A 20,450-nucleotide genomic window follows, 5' to 3' on the forward strand; every position below is an offset into this window, starting at 1 on the left:
GAAAAGACTTCAAAGTAAATCTCTTTTGAACAGTACAGACCTCAGCATCTCCCAAAAAGTTTTAATAACTTTCATCCTCAATTTTGCTAACTTGAGAGTCCCAGGAGCTTGCTATATTCAAGGTACTACTACAACAGTTTTAACTGATATGTCCAAACCCATGTCTTACTAAAATGTCACAGTCCCATCAATCACATTTGAACTTTGAGGAAGACCGAGGTTTTCAATTACTAACAAAATTATAGAATAAGGGGCAAGCAAAACATGAAGAGGTGAAAAATCATCCCCCTGGTGATGAGACATACTAATATGCAGAACTTGCATGTAGAATGGTCAGAGAAAAAAAAGTTACAAGTTATCAATTATCTCATGCAAGTTTGCTTGCCTGGAATTCATGCCATTACATAAAACTTGCATCAGCTACAGATGTAGAAATTCTAGTTGCATATTTCAAGCATTAAGGCAGAATCTTAACTTTATTTGCAGCATGAATACTGACCCTTTTTAAGATTATAGACTTAATTAGGTAAAGTTTTAAGAAAGTACATTTTAAAACAAACCAGACTATGAAATTGTAACCACATAATTGTTTTAATTAAAGCCATCTAAAGATAGTTTCTTGACTTAAGACATGAGTATTTCTTCATACTATTGAGATTTCAGAACTATCAAGTCCCAAATAAATCTGATGTTATTGTATGTAAACTCCAGAAAAACAGCAAGATTAAACAATTTGACTTCTCTATATTAAAAAGAAACATTTAAAGTCCATCTAATAAACAAGTTATTCACCAGCATGCTTTGTTCCAATAATTATCTGTCTTCAGAATGTAGCTTTTCTTTTTAAAAACAGATCAGTTAAGAATTTCTTGCAGTATGTTTATGAGTCTTATTTAAAATAAGACCATTAAGACATATAGCAAATTTATTAACCATCACTGTGGTTTTCATCAGGAGATTTCTTTCCTCTAAGATCATCTTGTTTCTTTTCCCCATATATGGTGTTAGAAATAACTGCATTCTATTTCCATATTTCTAAACACCTAGTTTGCAAGGAATACAAAAATGAGTAAATTTTTCTGCCAAAATGTAGACTTGTGAAACCAACAGTTTCTTACTACACTTTCAAATTTGAAGCCAACTGCTTCCATATGGCCTGCGAAAGAATCCACAAAATTGGGAGTAAATCTCAGACACTAAAAATGTAAAGCATTCAGCTATGGGCTACTAACAAACATTAAAATCCTTAAATTTTACTATTGATAGACTCAAGCATTCATAACATTACTCAAAAATACAAACAAGTTAATATTATTTATGGCTATTTGTGATCTTGATAAAATCCGAAAATTTCACATTGCCTAAATGCACTTTAATATACTTATCACTCAAAAGCATTTTTTGCATAAGCTCATATGCTGGTTACATTAACTTTTTATTTTGCAATCACTTAAAAAAAATAAAATTGATCCAACTTGAGATCCACCTTCAACATGCTCTGCACAAGACAACCTGCCCACAGAAAACATAACCAGGAGCTTGTCAGACAATAGTTGTGCACAAAATTACTTCTCTTGCTGGAGCACAGAAACCATTTTAATTAAGAAAAAAAAAAAGCCACAAGTGTTTAACTCCTCTTATAGAAATGTAGAAGTATTGTATATATAAAAGCCTTATAAAAATGTAGGAAAATCTTGTGCAAGGCCTACATGTATGTGATGGCTTAAAGCATTGACAGAACCCACAGACATTTCTTCCCAGGACTTTCAGGACTTTGTCCTCTTCATGAGCTTTCACATGTGACAGCAGGTGTTCAACAGGATTCAGACAATCTCAAAAACCTACACCTACCTGATATTTATTTGCTGAAGGGATACTTATGACACTTTCTTGCTTTTTGTTATGGGAAGAAACAAAAAAAAGCTACAGCAACAATTGTAGATCTGGAATTTGAGGCCCCTTACACCTGCAGTGGCAGGATTTCTGTAGGGCAGGGAAGTAAGCCAAAGGAAGGAAACAGCAACTATCATCATCAAGGTAAATCCACAGATTACTAAATGACAGGTGGTTAACTGAAAGACTTCCAGAGCTCTAGGAAAACAATACCTAATGACAACAATAGCAACTAAAAGTTCACCTGTGTAAACAACCAAAACAACCCACAATCTCTAGAGGCTGTGAGAAGCAAGACATGAATAGGTCCAAAAAAACCAACTGACCTAGCAAATGTTAAGTTTCTAGCATCTCCCTAAGGCAGAAGAGTGACACGATCATTTAAACATTGTAATCCTATACTTTGTTCTATTAGAAGTCACAATCAATCCATGGTAGTGAACCATTGCCAGATCTCCAGACATTATCTTTACAGAAGCTGTTTATTGTTTGTCACAACATTGGAACACCTTCAGATTCAGACAGTTCTGTTAAAAGTAAGCAGGATTTGGATAAATTAAAATTTAAACCACAGTAAACTTGTGGCTACGGAAAGAAAAACGAGTATAGCTTAAAATGGACTAGCTAAAAAAAACCAAAGAGATTGCATCACAAAGAAAACTATTATTTTAAAAGAATATCTGTCCAAGTGCAATATTTAACATTATCAGCTAAAGCAACACAGCCTGACGTTAGAGAAATCTATAAAACATGCCTCTTGTGATGTTTTCTAGTGGAAAATGTAATTTGGCACTTGCTACAGAATGAGTTCAACATCCCTGCATCATATTATCTGTTGGCTTGATTCCTAAATTGCTACATCTGGAGAAACAGCAAGAGATCTTGTTGTTGCTCCTTGACGCAAATAATTCTACCAAAGGACTGTCAAGACACCAGTTACCATGTAAAGAGACTTTGGAACGCAGGGATAATTCCAGGTATGCTGACAAGTTCTTGCTGAGCACATTTCTCCATCAGGCAACAAAGATTACAAATGGAGAGATATTTATTCTTCACACAACAAGGCTTTGAAATTTTATTTTCTTCCCTAAAAGACTGTGGGTCAAATGTTATATTTCATGATATACACAACTATTACTAAGAGGTGGAAACTGGAAACTCTTCTTGAAAGACTCTCTAATCAGTTGATGTTGGATTTCCTAAACCCCTTACAACGTTCATGACAACTCAATGCATAAAAATAAGTTTTCCCCACCTCGCAAATCAGCATTCTCTGATTTGTTACAGGACTATTGCAAATGGGTCTTACCATCTACCAACCAAGAACACAAGACTGATCTTCAAATTAAACAGTTGTGAAGAAGTCCCAGAGGTTTTTTTGACACTTGCTGTCTTCATTGAGGATACTGGTTTTTATCTTCTGGAATTTTCTTTTACTGTGAATCTTAGGATGACAAACCTCCTCTAGTACTGCCTGCCTAATTTCAATGAGATTTATCTAAAGTACCTGTAAAATAAATCAATAAAAATCAGCAGGCACATCAATTTTGTGCTGATTATTAAAAAAAAAGTAAAAGAAATTGCTAATCTATTTAAGAAACTAGCAAATAGCCTTGCTATAACTATTTTAGTAGGTGTTTAGGCTTATAAATATGAGAATTCTTTAAATAATGGATTCCTGCCAAACTCGAAGAAAACTGCAGCAGTTGCTGCATTTGCAATGCATGGAACACCACTGAGATGCAGGAAAAAGTCAGAAATTCAGAGGACAGCAAGATTCCAGATCAAAACAACACCTGCACTGGTGCAATGATCTTTCCTCAAGTCCATTTGTCCATGAACTCCAACAGCTCTATCTTGATGCAATATGAACATGATGCCCACAGTTCTACTGCTCTTCACATCTCCAACCCAGGGTCCTCCAAACCAAACACTTCAGAGAGTTCAGTGGGGACCCCCAGGAAAGGGCCAAGTGTGGCCCCACAGCCCTCAGGGAAAAAGAGGGAGGCGCTACTCACTGTGGCACTACAACTGAACTCATTGTTCAACATCACACACAACTTAATCCCAATGTTCAGAGGTCCAAATCTTTCGTATCTGACAGGGTAATCAGCATACCACACATCAAATGCATGACAAGCTTGGAACAACAGTCCTAAAGTATTAGCTGCCTATTCCATTTCATCAGCTGATGGGATATGAATAATATGTTAAGAAATACTATTAAATATTTTACTCTCCAAACCATTATGGAAGCACATGGCTGAAGAACAACGTAACTGTAGTGCTGTAAAATACTCAGTAAATGTGGGTGAACTGGCAATAAATTAAAAACAAAACTAAATGAATCCAAGATGACTCAGCTTCAGAGATCATTTTATTACATAAGAATCTCAGTTTTCCAGTCAGGAAAAAAAAAATTTTGCATTCACCAAAATGAAAGGTTTTAAAAAGACCCCACCCAAAACAAAAAAATCCATTAACAAATCAAAACCAAGAAAAAACATACACAGTCAAAACCCCCTGAAGCCCCAAACTCTACAAAACAGGACATTCTCCCACACGACTCATGAACCAGGTGAGAGATAAGAAAGATAAAAAATGTAATATTTTATTTGTATTTGGTGGGGATATGGAGCAAAGTCCTATTCAAGCTTTCTACATATTGGCATTAGCAACAGTGCAATTCATTTGGAAAGAAAGCTCAGTCTGACATCCCAAGGCAAAGCTGAAGAGTAGGTTCAGTGTAAGGGTTTGGGTCCATTTCCCTGAAAGAAAACTTCATCTCCAAAATCCACATGCAATAAAGTGTCCCACCAAATTTGTATGACAGAACTGAGTGTTCTCAAATTATTAAAAATATTTTGGCCTAAGATAAGGGCAGGGAGGTGCTGATGTTTCTACAGTCTTGTGTTCGACCTTGTCAACAGCTACAGCAAAGTCATCCAAAATCCACTGAATTCCAGAAAAGCCTGACCTACCTACTGCACTGAAAAATCATCTCATTGAAAAAGTATAGGATACAAAGACAGTCATTTGGATCTTTTCTTTCACAAACTTTTCAACAAAGCACACACCCCCCAACCAAAAGTTAAACCACAAACCAAAACAAAACCACTCAACGTAGTATTCTACTAAAGGTCATACTATTTGGCTACTTGTCAAATAATAAAGGTGATTTGCAGCACCAAACAAAATTTTTTGATTTTACAAACAAGGAAGAACTTGTACAAAATCTACAGATACAAAAACATATGCAATGTTCCAACTGGAACCAGCACTATTCTTTCCTTTTTATTTTCAATTGAGTGAAAGCAGAAGGGACTGCCACGGTTTCCTCCCACTGAGCAGAAAGTATTAACAAAATACTGATTGTTTAGTGCACTGCTTTCAGGGAATACCAGCCATTCAATCTCAGATGTAAAGATGTTATCTGGTTTGGTAAAAAAGTACTAAGTGAAAAGTGAATACATCCTTGGGGATTCAACAGGCAGCCTGCAGAATTTTCCTTCCATCAGAGTGGAAAAACTATTTCCAACACATTTCTTCAGTTTTAAAATGGCAAATTTAAAAATCAAAAGCCATTCTGTTTTACATTCAGAAGTCCACTTCGCTATAGTAATAATAATACTATGCAAGGTAAAGTCAAAAATTTCAAACATTTCATACACAGCAGAAAGTCATAAAAGGCAATAATCTGTGATCTTCAAGCAAAAATCCCACATACACTCTAATCCATTATAAGGATACATCGTTCAGTTTTACAAAAAGAAATCTCAAAATGCTTAAGTTTACAGCTAATAAACAAAAACCAGTGTCATCCCACCTTCTTTTTTATAGTTCTGTCCTTGGTCCAGTGTTTAGAGTGAAGTCGAGTCTTTCCTGGTAGCCAAGATTTCCCCTTTGATGTTTTTACAATATTCCGAAGAACCATCCTTAAAATATTCTTCATGTGGACAGTTGTAAACAGCAGCAAATATAAAAATATTGTGTAGAACTAAAACTTAAGAAGAGTTTCTGCACAACAACTACAGTGAAAAACTACTTAAATGGAGTATTTTTGGTCTACTGGCACATGAATTCAGGCAGTAATGACGAGCAGTGATAAGATGTTCTAAAGAAACTAGACAGGCCACAGTTGTGACAGGAACAAGATAGGCTAGATCAAGTTTCACCTAATTAGGCAAAGTTGCAGTAGGGGAGTTCTGCTATCCTCTCATTGTGCAATAGTAATCTTTGTTTGCTATTATAATCATGACAAACAGTAAGTATTTATCTTAAATAAATTTACATATAAGGCTCTGACTGTCACAAAAGACACAGAAGTGATTTTCCTGTAGAAGGGGGCAACGATAAGAGCAGAAGTCCTAAGAACAAATGAATTTAACAACTATCAGAAGATAATTCCGAGACATTTTCTTAAATCACAGAAGTGTTTTAAAAGGACAAATCAGCTTAGAAATAAAAGAAACAACACCTCCACCATGTATTTATACCTAAAACCACTACAGTTCAAGCACTCCATTCTTGGCAAAGTCTGTCTTCTTGCTGGACATAATTCAGGCAGCAGAGAATATAAAACAGTAAACTATGTTTCTGATTGTCTCTCCATGTCAAGGGACAGCAAATGTTTATCATCATTCCTGTCAACACTATACAGGGTCCAGAGTGGGGAACAGGCAGAGCAATGGCACCAACACTGCATTTAGCTCTTACTCTACAGTTGCAGGAGCAAAGCATATTCTCCAGCCTGATCCATTCCATTAACAGAGAAAATGGGGAGAGGAGTGAGCAAGTGACCCAAGGAGGTAAAAAACTGAAACAAAACAAAAAAACCAACCTACACTATGAAAGATCAACTGAACCAGATAACCCACCTCTCTTAAAACAGAGCTGTGAGTTACATTTTATGTGTAGCACCTTACACATTAACTGCAAGAAGAGAAAAGGGGCTCAGCTTCACTTGTGAGCCACAGCACTACCACTTTACCCTTCCCTATAAGAAGCAGCAGACAAAGCTAGTAAGATTCTGTATTTAGCCTGCTTCAACATCCCGAAACATTACTGTCCTTCCTTTAACACATTTGTTACTAACATTCTGATCCCATGGAGTATTCTTCCTTCCTCCTCAGCAAACATGTACCATGTTGAGAGATTTATTGAGAATATAATTGATAGAATAATGTCAGATTTTTTTAAATGTGGCGACGTAAAAAAGTTAACCTTTTATCAACTGAGAACATTTTAAATAAATGTGAAATTTGAGGATATTTTGTAAAAGGGAAGGGTTGTTTTGCTCTACGAAGGACGGAAAAATCTAATCTGGTTGTTCTCCAAAGCCAGATTGTATCTTTATCTGCCAAAAACCCAAACTATATCACATGAATAAATATTTGAGAGGAAAAGCTGAGTGTATATTAACACATATTGTGCCACCCTTTCAACCATGGCTATTGCCTGAATTCTTCTAAACGACCCACCAGAACTCATAAAAGCCTTACTTGCCATAAACACACAGATCAAAAGTATATGGGAAGGCTGAATACTAAAGTCTGCCATGTCTATTGGATAACTGGGTTCTTTCAAAAGAAGAATAGGAACTAAAATAAACATACGCCACTGAACTTCCCTTTTTTCCTGTCATTCCCCCCTTCTGAAATGACTGAAACCACCTGTGTATAATTAAATCAGGTAAATACAAAACAATAAAAACAGAGGGTAGCCTCTTACTTTCCTTCATATAGTGAGTCAGAGGATGTATCATCTCCACACTGGGTACCTGATCCAGTGCAGTGACTTGGCTGACTGCTCTAGAACTGTTACTGTCAGGGAGGGAAACACAAATCTGGGACATATGTAGAGAGATGAAGATACCACAGCCTCTGGCTGCTTAATATACCAGCCTGAAAATCCTAAATTAAAGAAACAAGGGGATTTGCCTCACAAAACCAAAGAGGTTTTGAATGTTCTAAATGAAGGAGATGAGGTGTATGCAGTATTTAATTGACATAAATTATGATCCTTTATAAAATGCAAAAAAGCCCCAGGTAAGATCCAAGAAGACTTGCCCTGTGTGACAAAGCTCACATTTAGCAAATCTATATGCCTACAGATTATGTAAATCACTCAATAAGAAAGTAAATACAGTTTATGATCCCACTAAAGCATTTTAACATGAAGACACTTGTGATCTCTGAAAACTACACAGAATGACGTAGGAAAAAAGCATATAAAGGAAAACTGAAAGTATAATTCCCTAAAATGTATACAACTTCACGCCAAGCATCTACACAAAATGTAAAATTATTGAACATAAAGCTAAAGATTAAAACCAGTGGATGTGAGCAACTAAGAATACACAAAGAAGGAAGGGACAAGAAGAAGAGCAAGTGTTCAGATGGAATATAACAGCACACTGCATGCAGGGTATCACTAACTTGAAATTAAGGCTTATTTGTTTTAATAACTTTTGTTCCACTTTGCCACCCCTATCCCACCCTCTCAGTATTGTCACTTCTTTCCTCCTGCTATATGAGCCATACTGTAAATGTCTAATGTGCAAATGTACAATTTATTTATTTTAAACACACAACTACAAATGTGCACAATTGCATAAAGGCCCTCTAAGCTAAGCTTTTTCATATTTGCTCAAAATTGATTTAAACAGACACCTTAATATTACTTCCAGATGAAAATTAACTTCTTGTAATTTGAAGACAAGGTTTTTAAAAAATCAAACAGCTTGTTTGTTTTCGATATATTCTCTTTCAGTTTCTCCAGTAGGATCAATCAAAAAAAAATATCTATGGATCATACTGGGAAAAGTAAAACAAACAACCCACATAAACAAAACCCCATCAACAATAACAAGATCAATATTTTCACAGATCATTGTAAATTAATAGCACCTAATGAGACAGGTACTAGGCTTACTTATCACTTCCACTTCAGTAAACTGACAACTAAGTTTATGCATTTCTTCGTCCTATGGTACTGATGTAAAAAACGTGATGCTCCATTACACCAACAACTGTACACTTAATAACCTACACAGAGAATGATTTCTGGTGAGTATATTTCCTTTTTCCCCATATGGGGCTGCCTTGTATGGAAGGGATTTAACAATCTACTCTCCAAAAGATGTTAGAAATACAGTGGAACCTCTAAGTCCCCAGGATATCAAACTATCCCAGTATGACTACAGACACCAATACATAAAAACATACATAGATAGCTACATGACAACATTCATATTTTTGCTTTCTTTCACAGATTTGAACACATCTTGTCTCACAAGAAAACTGCAGTACTTGACAAGAAGGATGACTAGAAAGACTTTGGTCTCCAGGTGGGGAAAGGAAGACAAAAAGTTTATAAAGAAATTCAGACACAATCAGAACACACATCCCTGAGCTCTGGAAGAAAAGAGGTTGTTGAGACCTCAATGCTTGAAAAATGTCTACATCGTTTGTGAGATAATAAGAAAAAGCTGACCAAAAGCTTTTTCCTGCTTCTGAAAAGATAAGGGCAACTACATGCATGCTCCAGATCAAGCTTACTTGTAATTTTGTGTCAAAGCTTCAGTTCTTCAGAACTCAGTCAGCGAACTGAGCAGTATTTGGTAGCTTCAGATGACTGGGGGAAGGGAGCAGCAGTAAATGGGGGTAATCCAGTAATTCCTTGAAGACTCAAATCACAAAGATTTGTTGGGTTGAATGTTATAAAACTCCCAGAAGCACAAAAATACCGTATTGGAAACACTGTACAGTAAATCCTCCGATTCAGTGTGTCTTTTATGTCCCTTTTTCAGGTTATAATTTTGAACCATAAATACCAAAAGTCCTCTATAAAAAGGATATCAAAATATTCTAAAGGTTAGTACATGTGAAAGTGAATCAAATTCAAAAGTTCTTTATGTGTAGCTAAAAATGAGCAAAACTATATATATATATATATATATACAAAATATATAATTTAAATTATTCCATTGTAAATATTGAGTTGGATTTCAAAGTCACACTGGGGCAAACAGAACAGTTTATAATTCAGAGTTTAAACTGATTTAAACCCCCTTCACCACTTTACCTTCTATTTGTACTACAAAACCAAATACTACTACTCTCCACCATCAGGAAAAAAAAAGTAAAAATAAAGTACACAGTCAGGAATTTGGCAGGGGGAGAGCACTGCAAACAAGACTTGAAATTTATTTGTTTCAATGCAAAGCTTGGATTTTTATTGCATCTTCCCATATCCAACAAGCCCTTGCTTAAGTGTTAAAAAACGACAATAAAATGATAAATACACTGTGCTGTTAGTACATCAAAAAGCTATTCAGAAAAAAGATTGAAAAGATTTCCAAGTGACATGGGCTAGAATAGACTCCAACCCCTGTGATATGGTTTTAAAATAATTGCACTGATCCTGACATGACTTACAAGTGTAAAGGAGGTCAACCATTACAGATCTTTTTTCCACTAGCAGAAGTACGTGATTCAGACTTGCAGCTAAAATTGACTGAAATTTAGATGACTTGGGACAATAAAGCAGTACATAAGGAAATTAAGCATCAGGCATGCTGAGACATTCCAAGCTACACACAGAGATGAAGCTGCATACAGACATGAGTTTCATAGTTTATTTTTACAAGACACTGTTTCAAGAATTCAGTCATCTCCCAAAGTGTACACACAGTCCAACTGTTTAGTGTCTAAATAGTAATTAACCCATTCATTAGCCTGAACAATCATTTAGAATTTCAATTCTAAGAAATTGCATTTTAAACACACAGCAGTAAAATCTAACCACTTCTCTACTGATGTATTATAATAACAACTTTAACACTAAGAACCCTGTTTGACTATTTCTAGGTATGTATCTGACTAAGTTAAGTATCTAACATACCCATGTGGTATAAAAATTATCTTACAGGATTTGTAAGCAATGGCTGTCAGTTCACAGATGCTGGTACTTTCTCAGGTGCCCAAATAAGTTAGTTAAGCTGTAAGTGGGTAACAGTTTCAGGCAAAAAAACCCACAAGTTGAACTGTTTAAACTAGTCAGAGATACTAGTTTCCTGTACTGTCCATACCATCATGCAGTCTATGCTCTGGCTATCACACTATTCTCTCTACAAAACACTAACAGCCTGTCAACCATTTTACAGACATCTAATTTTACCATAACAATGTAAAAATATCCTCTCCTTACTCTGTATCTTTTCAAAGGAAGTGACAGAGATATTAGTAACATTTATTAAAGACATATGACAACATTTTGGATGTCAGTAATTTGAAAACTCCAGCTAGATGGGATAAGTTCAAGTCAGGTTTTGATGAACACCCTGGGTTAAGGTTTTAGAAGATAGTCAGACAGGCTTTCTGAAGCTTGTTTGTTTTTAAAGTACTAAGTATGGGGGAGGAGGAGGCAGGGGGGAAAAAAAAAGTTGAATTATGTTGAAAGTACCATAAGTATGTTGAAGGTATCACCTGCAGAACAGGAGTAAGAATGCCAACAGGTGCAGCACTGTCTTGAGTCAGAAATTAGACAAATTGCATTAGGAAACAGGATCAGAAAAGGATTTTCTCATGCAAAAACTCATTCAAAGTATGTCTCAACTTAAACTGTAGATGTTATTATAAACTAAGACTTTACCAACCTCTTTGAGAAATCAAAACCAAAATTATATAGAGGTAAGCCTGTACTTTATGGCTGTGGTAAACTTTGCTAGTCTCTAACCACCCTGTTTCTTTCCCTTTAAACATCAGAGAGCAATGCAGGCAATACTTTTCTCTGCATATTAATAATGCAGCCCTGTCTACTTTTTTCATCTAATACAGGAACTCTCAAGGATTCTCAGCTATTCACCTTAGTAGGTCTGCACAGACACATTCTGGATTTAAGTAGAGCAAGGTTTGCTGGTCTCCCAGTGTCCAACTGGCTCCCAGGAGATTAGAACACAGAATTAATCCAGATGCTAGTCAGTGCACTGGGCTTATGTGCATGGGGTCAGCCCATGGGATTTGGGACTGGAGAGATTCTCCTAGATCAGCCTAGCAGAGACCTTGGGAACTGCAGTGTTTACTTGTTCTGACTTCAGAGAGCAGGGAAGTTACACTTTGCCACTTGGGACACAGATTCATACCAAAAGCATCAAGATGTATCTCACCATATTCACTCACCACCATGGAGTTGTTTCAGGCTGAAAAAACCAAACAACCTAAACTGATAAAACTGATTACATCCTTCCTGCAACCTAGACAATGCTGCCCTTTCTTGTGCTGGTTCCAATGCTTATCTGACCCTGCACCGAGTTGGTTTCAGTGTGCTCAGCTGGCAGAAAAGTATCCTGGTGGGGGGGAAAGAAAGAAAGAAAAAAAAAAAAAGTAAAGACAAACAACTTCCTGCTGAGTTTGCAGACTGAACCAGCTCAGCACAGAAACAGATAAATATCAGAGCCGAGACAGGAGAGAGGGCAGCAGGTAGGCAGGACTGCAGCAGCCCCTGAAGTTACAACTGAAGCCTCAGTTTCCTCCCCTATTCTCAATTTATAAACAACAGTTTAATCATGTGAAAACTGAAATCCTTTTGTCAAACTTAGACATAAGGATATACGGGTTAAATACAGTGTCTGCAACATATGTGAGTTTAGATTAGATTGCTTCCTGCTGAAGTTAGAATTCCTTAAATAAAGTATTTTATAGCTACAGATTCTTCACCCATAAATAGAATTCTGCTGCTATGCAAAGCAATGTATTGGAAACAAACAAAAAATATAAATAAATAAAAAAACCCCTAATTCTACTTCCACTACTGAAGAGCTAGGCTAAATTATACTATGAATCTAGAGGATAAGGAAATAATGGGCAGAAATCAGAAGGAATGAAATACTGCAAAGTGAAGGAAAAAAATGGTGGCAGACCAGCAACTGCCAGTTAAGTTTTATTATTTTTTTCCTTTTTTTTTTTGGTCCCAACTTCATATTTGTTTCTCAAGACTTCCTCAAAGACCACATATTTCACCAAAAAACCAATATCCTTACTTTTTCCCATTTCAGAGAAAATGTGTTACTGAGTACTCAATAAAGATGTGAGCACTGGTGAAACCATAACTTATGTCTGAAGTAACAAAGTTACCACACTGCAGAGACCTTTTGTTTCATCTCACTGTTCTATTCACCTGCTAAACGGCCAGAGAACAAAATTCAAAATGCATCCCCTGGGGTACAGCTCCACAATAAACCAAACCAAATAAACAAAAATACTTGAAGGGAGAGATTCCACTTCCCCATCCCATTCTCTGTAAGCCAAGCAGTCTGCTCCCTCCTGTGACGGGACAACAGTCACAATGCATTATACACAAACGTACATGTATCTCTTCCTTCTCTGGATACAACTATTTTTTTTTACATTCTTAGTGGCCTGTATCAGTTTACTGAGACAAGCAGTGCAGTCCATTCACAGCCGATGGTGGGAATGAGCAGCAAGGAAGAGGAAGCCTCTTCCCCCGGCCTCAGGAAATGGTTAACCCAGCTCATCCCTATTGTGAAACCTCAGTCCCGAAAGGAATTCTGCTGCCGACATCCTACTGCAGCACAGTGATAAACCTGCACTCTCCCATAGCAGCACGATTACACGTACTTGCTTCTAAGCATGAACCAGAAAAATAACAGTGTGACCTAAAATCCAGGTAAAGTGACTGAAAACTGAAGCTCGAAACAATTCCTTTCCTCCACTTAGCAGTTCATATTCCTGCTGGTCTTTTGAGTTATTACAGAATTTACACTTTGTCCTCCAGGTACCACTGCTGCTTTTGACACACGAATCTGCTTCTGAAGGATGGAGTCTATTATTGCACAATATAATTCTATTATTGTCTGTCATAAAAAAATTGCTTCCAGAACCTCAGAACATTGAGCACACTCCATGGACAAAACTGCCTAGTACATTGGAGATTACTACATGCTTCCCAGTTTAACAGATTCTATCTGCAGATTTCCAAACTACCAGAAAAATGTACCGACCTGAAGTGTTAAAATTAATATCTTAGACTATCTGTTTACTTAAAAATCTAACAATAAGTTAAGAACCAGTGAGATACAGGATACAAGACTAACAGAAAAACTGTTTATAAATGTAGAAATACTTCAAAGTTATTTGAAATCACTTCATAGTATAATGTTTCAATTCAAGAAAAAGAAAAGTAACTCATTTTGCTGGGGTCTGACACAAGCCCAGGAACTGAACCTCCTATATCCCAGGCTAGTATGTTCATTTAAGAGGTGAAGTGTTTTGAGCTATCTGGTGCTAGTAATTAATTTATGATAATATTAAGCTTTTAATTTAGACAAACACATAAGACTTGTAAATTCTAGCAGTGAGTCATGAGGGAAAGGGAGCAAGACACCTTCCTCCCATCACCCTAATCAGGCAATAATTTGTTTCCTTCTTCAAACCTCTACTCTCAACAATGATTTTTTATTTTTAAAGAGGCCTATAGCTTATAAAGACAAAAAAAATTATCTAAAAGTCCCTGGACACTTATAAATGTGAGCTCTGATTTTAACATCAAGCATTAGACTACAAATTCTTTACAAAAAAGCACTGTCTTTATATTATGTATGGACAACTGTTTGCATAATGGGGGCTGTTCCACAGCTGTATGCCATCTAAATATAAATACACAAATAGGCTAGGCTTTTTAAAATAATATGTTTCATATCAAACTTAGATTTGTTAGATTAACATAATCTGGTGGAATGGAATTTTGTTGTCAAACAAATATTTATTTTCTCTGAAGTCTGCAATGGACAACAAACTCATCTCTGTTACCATATGAGAGCATATCTTTCCCTCAAAATTTTCTCATATGTTTCAGCTGAACCCACGCATATCTAATAAATATATTTAAATATTATATTATCAGAGTAGCATATGAATAGTACTTCTTGTTGACATGGTGAAGCTGATGAACTTATTTTTACCACAGAATAGGCCATATTCTGTCAACCTAAAAAAACAGTGACATGATCCAAAAAAACATGAAATGGCCTTTAAGCTTTGTTGCAATAAATAACTCCATTAATAATGGCTGATAAACTTGCAAATTATTCTCTACAGTCAGTTCAGATTTATTCAGCACACAAAGGATGATACCAGTATTGCTGAGAACTACAGTTCTGAATTAATCACAATATACTTTATCTCCACATCACTGAAAATTCCTAATATTAATTTAAGTGCATTAAAGTGACACACCTTCCTTTAGACTTTTACAATGTACAATTATATCAGTAGCAACCTTCCTAAGAGAAGAGAACAGTATACACTGATTTAAGAATATTTGGGCAATGCCCACTTTAGACTTTTTGGGAAATGTTTTAGACTGAATAAAGGACAAGTGTGTACTCATTTAAAAACAAACAAGCAACAAAAAATAAAAAAACTCCACACTCATCCAAACAATAAAAAAACACACCAAAAAAACTACTTTTCCTTAATTCACCTGGAAGAGAGCTTAATTCAAAAATTACTACTGCAGATGCCCAGTTTCAGTTTGTTTTATCAATCATGTTATTTGTATTCATAGGTCAGGAACTTATGCAGCAATTCTCTAGTCTAACATAATATATGCATTGGTCATGGTCTTCTTTGGAGGAGAGCTGGAGTGTCCCACAAAATTAAGTAGACAAAAAAATAATAAAACCACTAAACACTCTCCAGACTTTTCACTCTCCCTTCTATGAAAATAACCATCACAACTACCTGATCCTACATGCACAGACATGTCCAAAAAGTCCTTGACTCTAAGCCTCACACAAAGTCCCATGAGGTTCCTCCTGGACGCATTCAAAAATGCAAATGATGGCTGAAACCTCACTGATACTCATTTCTCATTATTAAGGTAAAGGCAAAACAGAAAAGCTCTGCTAGAACATGAATACTAACTATTACTCCTAAAAGATTCAGTCCATCACAGTTTCTTACACAGCATCCACCATCACCACTCTTATCACTTTACTGATGGTGAACAGACTCCACACAGTTGTATGCCTTTGGCATGATGTTATCCCACATGTGCTGTAAGAGAATGACACCCAAAATTTAGGCAAAAAATAGGAATTATTACAGGCATCTCAACTGTAGCAGTTCCTTATTCCACTTTTTAAGTGGAATAAGTGGAATAAGTCATCTCTTTTTAAGTGGGAAAACAGTGCCCCTCATAAGTGACTTTTTCTTGTGTGCACACTAGTGTCCAAGGAATGTAGCTAATACTTGACAGAAGAGGTAATTTTGGAACCAGTATCCAAGAAGAAAATGCATTAATTGCATTCTTTAAGGGAAAGTTTCCAACACACTTTCAAATACAAAATCCACCACCAAAAAAACCCAAAAACTTCTACTGGGGCAAATGGAAAATAATGTACATAATTAGGCTCCTCCAATCAGGTTATAGATTATGTGGCTGAAAAAGGAGCTATATCCACAATATTTTTGCAAATAAATAGACCCATGGTTGTTTTAACCCAAAAGATTTAATGCCTGAAAGGATACCACATTAGTTCTAGGCTTGCACATTTTATTCCAAGAATGCAATAAATACTAACATTTATTTTTCAGGGAAAAAGACATCACTATTTTCAAGGCATACTTATAGCAACTCTTTTAGTGTGTTCCTTAGCAGAGGTGATAGTCAGAGTACCATCACAAGCTCACATACACATAGCCCTTATGTCTTGAAGGCAATGACATGAATGCTGACGTGCCTTGTCAGCAAAGCAAAGAAAAAAACCAAACAGGTGAGGAAACTGCAGTCCAAATCATTATGTCTTCTTCAAGCCCAGCTGTATTCAGGAGCAAGAATACAGGTCCTTTTGTATTTTTCAAAAACAGAGTAGAGTAAGAAACATGAAAAAGGATAATAAATAAAATCCTCATGTGAAAAGGATGCTGAAGAACAGAAAGGGAGGTATCCTGCTCACAAAAGAAACTGTAACTTCATGTGGGGGAAAAAAAAAACCAAACACAACACACAAGAAAGTAGGAAAATAGATAACTCAGTTTCTGAGTGCTTCAGATATTACTTCTTAAAAATGGTTGTACAAAATGCAAAAAAAAAATTACCAATCCAAAAATGGCCCCGAACAATTACCTCAAGTCTGATAAATGTCTTAAGAAACTACAAAAGTTTGTTAACACTTAATTTTAATTTGATGACAAAAAACTGTAGTCATATTCACTTGTTACAACAGTTCAAGTCCAGCAGTATTAAAATCTTTCCTCTTGCTATTGCTCTTACTAATGGTATTAAAAAATCTGAAAACCAAAAATATCCACAAATAAACAAAACCCCAAGACGTTTAGGGAAGAAAAAAGCTTCTGTGAATATGAAGTCAAGGAATTTCATCACAGAACAAGTTAGATCACTAGCTTTTCCCTTCTCAGAATACAAAATCTAGAGTAAGAAAGCTGAAACATTTGGTCCAGTTCTATAGCCATATGTCCACATTATTCTGATATTATATGTTGCTGAGTCCAGTAAATGGGGTTGGTTTTCTTCATCCTTGAAGTTCAGAAATAAAATTGCTGGGATGAAAAACTGGAAGACTAAAGGCACTGTCAGTGTCCATTTAAATACACATATTTATTTAAATACACACATTCCTGACTGATACACAGTCCATAACAGTATTTCAAAGTTCTTCAGAAAAGGAACTTTTTATCATTTTAGGACTCAGACTCAGGAAGCTCTAATCTGCAGCATTACTACCACTGCAGCAAGGTAATTTGTTTTTATTAAAATTCATCCATCATTTAAAAATGCTTTGAAGTGTGTTTCAAAAACATAGTAAAAAGTCTGAATCTTCTAACACATTCCAATAAACACAAACAACTGCTACATTAAACAGGCAAGAAGGTAACAGGAGACATTGGCAGAAACTCTGAAATAGGTAAAAAGAAACTTTCTAAGAAGTCAATCACTGCACTACCTAAGTTATGATGTTTGCCAGAAACCCACACATGGGTTAGTAATGGCAAGCAAATACATTTGTTCTGACTTAGCATGTCATTGGCATGCTGGGTTTTCAGTAGGAATTCCATGAATGTAAAGCATAACCCAGGTTGCAATGGAAGATGAAGAAGCTGCCACCTTGTTTTTGTTTTTACAAGCTAACATCGGTATGTTTATAGCACGAGTCTGTAACTCCATGAACTTTGTTGCTGGTTTCTAGTGTGCCCAGTGCACTGAAATTCTCATCCCTATCAATGGAGTATTTTGGCACCCAGCAGCTGGAACTTAAAGAGCACATTATGTTAAAAAGCTTGTCATAATACCTGCTTTTTAAACACTCCCTGTACTCTTCAATCTGAAATTTTACACCTAGTTTGAGTTATTTATTTCCTCCTCTCAGTCACGAAACAAATTTAGAGCAATGAAATTTTGAAAAATATGTCTTTAGTGTTCTCATAGAGAAGCATTCTGCTGCAGTGATTCGGCTGCAAACACTGCAGAGGAACTGTAAATAAAAAGCTCATTTCTACTGGAATTAGAGAAAACATGGGAGATAATCCATACAAGGGACTATCTCATAAACCCACACTTGAGATCAAACAGAGTTTGAAAGAAATCAACAAAAGGAATGTGATTGTTTATTACTCCGTCCCAAAGGATCCTGTCATAAAACGAGCAGTCATCAGGAACAACTCTCCTCTGACCACTGCACCAGCCCACAGCGACAGGGGAGGGGAGCACGGGGCAGGAAACGGAGAGGGATTCTGTCACAGAAGACAATCAAGGTTGTTTGCGGGAAAACGAAAGGGTTTGTCTTCGGTAAATAAGCGGCGGCTTCACAAAAGCGGTGACAGGAACCGAGGAGGGAACCAGGCTGACACGGAGCCCGCCTGATCCCCGGCCCCGGGGCCGGAGCCGCCTGCCCCGGGACGGCAGCGCCCTTCCCCGGGCGGCGAGGGACCGGGGTTGGGAGGAAAACCCCGAACCAAACACACGCACGCCCCGCACATCCACTCACCCCAACACAGCGCGCCCACCCCACGCCTCACCGCGGGCCTCGGCGACCGCACCGCGGGGCGAGCCCGCTACCCGGGGCGCGGGAGCGCCGTCCGGCACAGCCCGGGGGGACGCGGCCCCCGACCTGTCACAGCTGACGGAGGGGGTGGGAGCAGGTCGCGCCCCCCAGAGCCACGGACGGCGCTGACCCGCGCCCACCCCGGCCGCGGAGCCCCAGGGCGATCCCGAGCCCGCCGCCCTGCCCGGGCCGCCGGGGCTCCGCGGGGTGACGGGCGGCGCCGCGCGCTGCCATCGCGCCGCCGGCAGCCCCCGCAGGAAAAGGCGAGTGCGTCCCATGCGCCCGCAGCGCGGCGCCAGGCGCGGCAGCGGCGCCGGAACCCAACCCTTCTCCTCACTCACCGGCATCATCTCCGCAGCCGTCCCCGGCGCGGGCGCGTCGGGCCGCCGAGCCGTCCGGGCCTCTCCCCGCGCCGCCTGTGTCCGCGGAGGACGCCGCGCTCGCCTGTGCGGCTGTGACCAGGTGCCTCCGCGCGCTCGCTCCCCGCAGCGGGCGAAGGCAGGACGCGAAGGCGGGACGGCGGCTCGGGCTCCCAACCCCACTTCCTCCTGCCCTCCGACGCGGCCGCCTCTCCGCCTCCTCCCGGGCGCTTCTGCTCCGCCCGCCGCGCCGCCTCCGCCACGGGTTAACCCGCCGCCGGCCGCCGCCTCCTCGGCCGGGCGGGCCGCGCGGCGCACGTGACCGCGGGCCGCGCCGGGAATGCCGGGGCCGGGACTCGCACCGCTCCCGGACCTGCCGGGGCACCCCGCTCCCGCAGCGCGCGCTCAGCGCGGGGTCACGCCCGCCGGTTTGTTCCCGGGCTCGGCACCTCCCTCCTCCTCCCGCCGGCGCTGGTGGCCGCCTGCCCCCGGGCGGGCCCGGCGGGCGCGCCTCCTACGGGCGGGCTGCCCGGGGCCGATTGCCCGCGGGCCCGGGCGGTGGATGAAGGGGTAGCGGCCGCGGGCGCTTTCTGCCCCCGGAATGCGGGGAATGCGGGGCGGCCCCGCCCGGCCCCGGGCGTGCGGGGGGAGCGGGGCGGTGACACGGGGCCGGGGCTCTCCCGTGCCCGGGAGCTCAGGTCTCTTCCCGACAGCTTGTCCCGGTCTACCGAAACACACCTTGGTGGCTCGGGTAACGTCATGTGCAGCGTCACCTCCCCTCTACCGTCCCTCCCTTGAGAAACCCGCCTGATGTACAAAAACTCGGCTTAGCAGCGGGAGGGGAAGGTATTTTTGTCCTGATGTCAGACTCATGAGATCTGGTCTCGTGTTTGAAAGTAAGGTTTAGTTCCTTCATTTTCTAGTCTCTTACTCTGTAGAGCTACAACAGCAAGATGAAAGTTAACAGCTTGGAAGAAGCCAAGCTCAACCAGGAGTCAAAACATCACCATATGTTGGTACGGCAACACATGCAATGTAGACAAATTTCATATTGCTGTGAGCCTTAAACCCTAATTTACAGCATGTATGGACCTACCCAGTGCTCCAACTGT

The 20,450-nt window shown here is 39.2% G+C and overlaps 1 protein-coding gene across 7 annotated transcripts in view; it reads right to left on the reverse strand.

Annotated features, from left to right (window-relative positions):
• Positions 1-19,358, reverse strand: part of PPP1R13B (protein phosphatase 1 regulatory subunit 13B) — a 69,149-nt gene extending 49,791 nt beyond the window's left edge. For 4 of the 7 annotated variants that reach the window (XM_018082187.2, XM_018082183.3, XM_018082186.2 and 1 more), the window contains exon 1: positions 5,720-5,853. In XM_018082187.2, the coding sequence (XP_017937676.1) occupies positions 5,720-5,845 (126 nt within the window). In that variant the 5' untranslated portion in view covers positions 5,846-5,853. Of the gene's footprint in view, positions 1-5,719; positions 5,854-13,666; positions 13,719-19,320 lie in introns of those variants that run through there. The other 3 variants (XM_029964077.1, XM_018082184.2, XM_018082185.2) reach the window with 3 other exon arrangements.
• Between the last annotated feature and the right edge of the window lie 1,092 nt (positions 19,359-20,450).

Source organism: Manacus vitellinus, unplaced genomic scaffold (assembly GCF_001715985.3).
Source record: "Manacus vitellinus isolate BGI_N305 unplaced genomic scaffold, ASM171598v3 scaffold_6_pilon, whole genome shotgun sequence".
In the NCBI taxonomy this organism is placed as follows: Eukaryota; Metazoa; Chordata; class Aves; order Passeriformes; family Pipridae; genus Manacus; species Manacus vitellinus.